This window comes from Siphateles boraxobius, unplaced genomic scaffold (assembly GCF_051911475.1).
Source record: "Siphateles boraxobius isolate OS27281-9 unplaced genomic scaffold, OSU_SipBor_1 160, whole genome shotgun sequence".
In the NCBI taxonomy this organism is placed as follows: domain Eukaryota; kingdom Metazoa; phylum Chordata; class Actinopteri; order Cypriniformes; family Leuciscidae; genus Siphateles; species Siphateles boraxobius.
The window spans coordinates 265,784-272,500 of record NW_027508767.1 but is presented as its reverse complement, the minus strand read 5'-3'; the positions used below and the strand labels follow the sequence as shown (position 1 = coordinate 272,500).

The 6,717-nt window shown below is 42.7% G+C and overlaps 2 protein-coding genes across 2 annotated transcripts in view; one reads left to right on the top strand and one right to left on the bottom strand.

The window, feature by feature from the left end:
* The window catches only part of sirt7 (sirtuin 7), a 24,826-nt gene extending 23,531 nt beyond the window's left edge, over positions 1 to 1,295 (bottom strand). Inside the window, exons 1-2 of the mRNA XM_077231953.1 lie at positions 1,150 to 1,295; positions 503 to 640 (exon numbers count right to left, since the gene is read on the bottom strand). Coding sequence (XP_077088068.1) covers positions 503 to 640; positions 1,150 to 1,269 — 258 coding nt within the window. The 5' untranslated portion in view covers positions 1,270 to 1,295. The remainder of the gene's footprint in view (positions 1 to 502; positions 641 to 1,149) is intronic.
* Positions 1,296 to 1,699: 404 nt separating this feature from the next.
* ncbp2 (nuclear cap binding protein subunit 2) lies at positions 1,700 to 5,272 on the top strand. The gene is made up of 4 exons (XM_077231952.1): positions 1,700 to 1,868; positions 2,497 to 2,678; positions 3,866 to 4,004; positions 4,976 to 5,272. Exons 1-4 carry the CDS (start codon positions 1,794 to 1,796, stop codon positions 5,045 to 5,047), a joined length of 468 nt encoding a protein of 155 aa, XP_077088067.1. The 5' UTR covers positions 1,700 to 1,793; the 3' UTR covers positions 5,048 to 5,272.
* The last annotated feature ends 1,445 nt before the right edge of the window (positions 5,273 to 6,717 follow it).

Here is a 6,717-nt window from a genome sequence, read left to right as displayed (position 1 = left end):
CTCTAGTTTGCTCTGGAGAGTGTGTGTGTGTGTGTGTGTGTGTGTGTGTGTGTGTGTGTGTGTGTGTGTGTGTGTGTGTTGTACCTCCTCTAGTTTGCTCTGGAGTGTGTGTCTGTGTGTGTGTGTGTGTTGTACCTCCTCTAGTTTGCTCTGGAGTGTGTGTGTGTTGTACCTCCTCTAGTTTGCTCTGGAGAGTGTGTGTGTTGTACCTCCTCTAGTTTGCTCTGGATAGTGTGTGTGTTGTACCTCCTCTAGTTTGCTCTGGAGTGTGTGTGTGTGTGTTGTACCTCCTTTAGTTTGCTCTGGAGTGTGTGTGTGTGTGTGTGTGTGTTGTACCTCCTCTAGTTTGCTCTGGAGTGTGTGTGTGTGTTGTACCTCCTCTAGTTTGCTCTGGAGTGTGTGTGTGTGTGTTGTACCTCCTCTAGTTTGCTCTGGAGTGTGTGTGTGTGTGTTGTACCTCCTCTAGTTTGCTCTGGAGTGTGTGTGTGTGTGTGTGTTGTACCTCCTCTAGTTTGCTCTGGAGGAGGCGTCTCCGGCTCTTTCTCCGGCTCAGCTCCTGGACTGTCTCCTGATGATCCTGTAAAAGCCTTCGCTCCTCCTGCGTCTGCTCTCCAGCACTCTTCTGCAGGATCTGAGTGATCTGCACACACACACACACACACACACACACACACACACACACACACACACACACATCTCATCTGATGCTTCACATGGATTCAGCTGTTGTTGAGACTGACTCAATGGTTTGTTTTCCTGCAGTTGTCAGTCCTTTATCAGCCACATTCACAGTAACTGTTACTACGCAACGTCCTGAATAACACGGGCTTCTCCTGGAAACACCGCAAGAAGCTTTCACAATCCTGCTTTCATTTGGACTCTTTTTCGTGGCACCAAACCATCAGTTTGGTCGAAACTACGATGTTTGTAGGGGCTTTAACTGAACATGAGCTAGTTTTACATGTGTTCTGCTGAATAAATCTACATATCACATTGTGCTATCAGATATAGTTGCATTGTTTAATTGTAGGGGAAGGTATGGACGTTAATAAAGGCTCAAACACAACCACATGAACATGATGCCGGTAGCATTTTCTCCGACTGTGCTCGTGTGAATTAGACGAATAAGATTATAACTGGTGTTCATACCGTCTTGATCGTGTGTCGCTGTTTCTCTCGCTGGATGATCTTCTCCTTTTCTCGCTCTTTTCTCTCCGCTCGCGCTGAGCCAACGCTGTTTGTTTGCGCGTCCATGCTGGACATCGTCATTGGTCATCAGTGACGTCACTACTCACGTGGCTATCGCGAGGTAAAACGGTACTTCCGTGTAGTCGAAAAGTTAATTTAATCGTTTTAATGCATTTATTTTGAGTACTTTTATTTATTTAATTAATTAATGTAAAAAAAAAGTCATCTAAAAGGTTAAATTTACACACACACACACACACACACACACACACACACACACACACACACACACACACACACACACACACACACACACACACACACACACACACACACACACACACACACACACACACACACACATATATATATATAAACATACACAGATATATTTTAAATATTTGATGTGCGTTTGCGTCAAAAGTTCGCGGTCTGGCTCATGCACGGTTACCGGCAGGGGGCGGTAATGCGCTATTCATCCAATGTGATCCACTGTTAACATAAAGAAGAAGAAGAGAGAACGGGTTTCCGGTTCGTCCATGCTGATTCGAAAAAACAAAAAATTCAGCTTCTCTGAATTCTGAATTTATTTTATTAATTTCATCATGTCCATTAAATTAAACGCTCTTTACAGCGACTCATATGTGGATATAAGCCAGTACAGAGACCAGCATTTTAAGGTGAGTGTAATACATGCTATTTTGATTTAGGATTATTCTTTCCTTTTGATAAGGAGACATAAAACAGTGCAGAATCGCAGTAACGGTAGTCGTGCTGATGAATCAGTGCAGCTGGATGGTCTTCTGCCTCACTAGTTCAAAATGTAGCATATTTTTAATTAAAATTCATTAAATATTTGATTATGCATCAATACATAAGGTTCATTTTAGAAAAGAATGTTAGAGACTTTATTATTTTTGGGCTAATACTCGTAAAATATTGTCTAAGAAGATTATTCTGCTCAGCAAAGCTTTATTTGGTTAGAAATATACATCACAGTTACAATTTGTAATGTAAATATGTAGTAAAATATTATTCTTATTTTATTATTCTGTGATCAAAGCTGAATTTTCAGCATCATTACTCCAGTCTTTCAGTGTCACATGATCCTTCAGTATAATATGATGATTTGATGATCAAGAAACATTTATGATTATTATCAATGTTAAAAACAATTGTGCAAACATTTTGGAAATTGCTATAGTGTCTTTTTAAATATAAATATTTTGTAGAAGTATGTATTTACTGTCCTGCGAATGTGAAAGCGCATCAGAGTGGTGTGTGAGACAGGTGTGTGTGTGTGCTCAGGGTAACCGCTACGAGCAGGAGAAGCTGCTGAAGCAGAGCTGCACGCTGTACGTGGGGAACCTGTCCTTCTACACCACCGAGGAGCAGGTGTACGAGCTCTTCGCCAAGAGCGGGGACGTCAAGAGGATCGTCATCGGCCTCGACAAGGTCAAGAAGACGGCCTGTGGCTTCTGCTTCGTCGAGTATCCTGCCCTCCACAGCCAGTGCGGGCTTTATCTGTCCTCTTAACGTGAGCCTTACAGGGATAGTTCACACAAAAATGAAGATTAGCCATGATTTACTCGTCCTCAACTCATCCTAGGTGTATATGACTTTCTTCTTTCAGACGAATACAATCAGAGTTATATTAACAAATGTCTTGGCTCTTTATAATGGCAGTAAATGAGCACTAGTTTTAGCCGGAAGCTAGTTATTTTAGTCGATAAAGTTTTAAATATGGATATTTTTCTCACACAAACGCATGGCTTTGCTTCAGAAGGCCTTTATTAACCCTCCGGAGCAGTGTGGAGCACTTTTATGATGGATAGATGCACTTTTATCATGGATAGATGCACTTTTATCACGGACAGATGCACTTATGATGGATAGATACACTTTTATCATGGATAGATACACTTTTATCATGGATAGATACACTTTTATCATGGATAGATGCACTTTTATCATGGATAGATGCACTTTTATCACGGACAGATGCACTTTTATCATGGATAGATGCACTTTTATGATGGATAGATGCACTTTTATCATGGATAGATACACTTTTATCATGGATAGATGCACTTTTATGGACTTCAAAAAATAGTGCCCATTCACCCTGTTCACACTGAGATAATACAAGTGCATCTATCCATGATAAAAGTGCTTCACACGGCTCTAAGAAAAATATCCATACGTAAAACTTTATCGACTAAAATAAAATATAGTGCTAAAAAATAGTGCTAATTCACTACCATTATAAAGCTTGGAAGAGCCAGGATATTTTTTACTATGACTCTGAATGTATTCGTCTGAAAGATGAATGTCATAAACACCTAGGATGAGTTGAAGACGAGTAAATGATGGGGAATGATCAACTGTCCCTTTAAGGCCTGTTCACACTGAGAACGAGAACTAGAATGATAGATGTTTTCAGCTCTGAAACTTGCTCGATGTTTTAATGGTTCAAAGACTTGCATGTCAAAAGTACACAGAAAATTCGATGTCTTATGTCATGACCCTTTTTAATGTTTGTGTGCACTTTCTTCTCAGTGTTGGAGATTAGAGCACAGTAATCTGATTCTTATGATATCAAGATCTTTGACCACGTTTCATTTTGATCAGAGACTTTATCATCAATAGTGTCCGTTCTTTAACTGCTGATATGAAGGTATTACACCCGAGCCGATGCCGAGAACGCCATGAGGTTTGTTAATGGCACGAGGCTGGATGACCGGATCATCCGCACGGACTGGGACGCAGGCTTTAAAGAGGGCCGGCAGTACGGCCGGGGCAAGTCAGGCGGGCAGGTGGGTCATGAAATCACTATAATTATTGCATTTATATTTCAGGAATATTGTTTCGTATGGAGCCCCTAAAGCACTGGTTCTCAAACCTGTCCTGAAGGACCACCAACACTGCACGTTTTTTTTGTCTCCCTAATCAAAAGTGAAATAAAGGGAAAGTGACACCTGATGGCCAAGTATGGTAACCCATACTTGGAATTTGACCTCTGCATTTAACCCATCCAAGTTAGTGCACACACATAAGGAGCAGAGTAGTGAACACACACACACACACACACTGCAAACACACATACACACACCCGGAGCAGCGGGCAGCCTGTGAAGCACCCGGGGAGCGATTGGGGGTTAGGTGCCTTGCTCAAGGGCACCTCAGTCATTTCCTGCCGGTACTGGAATCGAACCAGCAACCTTTGGGTCACCAGTCCAACTCACCATCCATTAGGCCATGACCGCCCACATCGAGATCTGATTCAACTCATCAGCTCATTAACCCATGTGATAATGAGCTGATGAGTTGAATCAGGTGTGTTTGATTAGGGAGACAAAGAAAACGTGCAGTGTTGGTGGTCCTCCAGGACAGGTTTGAGAACCACTGCCCTAAAGGGACATGGTGATGGGGAAAATACATTTCTATGCTTTTGCGTTCCCGGACAAAAACTTTTGCATTCTGAGAAACTTTGCATTCTATACGAGTGAATACAGTTTCTCGAGGAACGCAAAAAACACTTGAGAGAACAGAAAAGCTATCACATGTCCCGTCAGGGGCTCCCTATGTTTCTTCACAGGAATATGTGTTTCTAGCAAAGTGACGTCCTGACACCATTTTCATGCTTGCATTCGGGATTCTTTTCTTTTTTCAAGCCTTTCAGTGTCAGTCATGTAAAAACATGCAATGGTTATGTCCCCCTTTTGGCCTCCACTGTAAACGTTAGCATTACGTGATCCTGTTAGCAGCCCAGTGTTTGTGTTTGCAGGTGCGAGATGAATACAGGCAGGACTACGACCCCGCCAGAGGGGGTTATGGGAAGCTGGTGCAGAAAGCTTGAGCATTCGCCTTCTCCTGGGTAAAAATAAACCCGGACAAAATTAAGACGAGACGGAGGCTGCCAGAAACGGGAGTTTGGGATGTGCAGTAACGGATTGAGAGTTTGTGTGTGTGATGTACATATTATAGTTTAGTGCTGTATGAATGTCCATGCCTGAAAATTATCTAGTCTGGCATTTGTAGGTTTTTTTTTCTTTTCTTTTTTTAATAAATGCTTTTTTATAAACTTTGCCTTGCGTTTGTCTTTAGATGAAGCCAGTGTCCACCTCATGTACTGTAAAGTCTTGTGTTTCCCAGTGAGTCTGGTCTGGTGACATGATGGTCATCATCACTGGAACACAAGAGTGAACCTCCAGATGGTGCTGGTGCCGCAATAATCAGCACTGATGTTAAAACTCATCACATTTTGGACAGTAATAACTGCACAACTCTTTGCATCAATCTCAATCATTAATATGTAATAGAGCTGCACGATTACCTGTTAAAAGATGATCTCGATTCAAATGACATGATTCGTCTGTCGTTTAAACAGAAACAGATTCACAAACACACAGTATCATTATTTCGGTCTTACGGTTATTTATATGATCACAGAAGTCCTGGGAATATTTTGTATAGTTCAGATATAAACACTGATGTCTATGATGGTGATCATATCAATGACATCGTTACACCAGTAGGTGGAGACTAGAGACTGTCATTGAATCATTCAAGAGATTCTTCAAACACACTGATGCATCCAGTACTGAAACCGGTTCAGACCAGGACCTGTACCATGAAGCGGTTCAGACCAGGACCTGTACCATGAACCGGTTCAGACCAGGACCTGTACCATGAAGCGGTTCAGACCAGGACCTGTACAGTGAACCGGTTCAGACCAGGACCTGTACCGTGAACCGGTTCAGACCAGGACCTGTACCATGAAGCGGTTCAGACCAGGACCTGTACCATGAACCGGTTCAGACCAGGACCTGTACCGTGAAGCGGTTCAGACCAGGACCTGTACCGTGAACCGGTTCAGACCATGACCTGTACCGTGAAGCGGTTCAGACCAGGACCTGTACCGTGAAGCGGTTCAGACCAGGACCTGTACCGTGAAGCGGTTCAGACCAGGACCTGTACCGTGAGGCGGTTCAGACCAGGACCTGTACCGTGAAGCGGTTCAGACCAGGACCTGTACCATGAAGCGGTTCAGACCAGGACCTGTACCGTGAAGCGGTTCAGACCAGGACCTGTACCGTGAACCGGTTCAGACCAGGACCTGTACCATGAAGCGGTTCAGACCAGGACCTGTACCGTGAACCGGTTCAGACCAGGACCTGTACCATGAACCGGTTCAGACCAGGACCTGTACCGTGAACCGGTTCAGACCAGGACCTGTACCGTGAACCGGTTCAGACCAGGACCTGTACCATGAACCGCTTCAGACCAGGACCTGTACCAAAATCGTCTGGCTTTTAGTAATGCTTATTTAGAATAATACATTTGAATGATTTAGATATTATGTAGTTATTGTACCCTTAATAACACATGTACAATTTTAGTTAATCAATTATTATTACGCAGAGTTTAAATGAATAAATATTTAAAGCTAATATAAATACGCTTTAGAATCAATAGATGAAGCTATAAATTGACTACATGTGAGCTTAAATGTTCAATTCTCTCCAA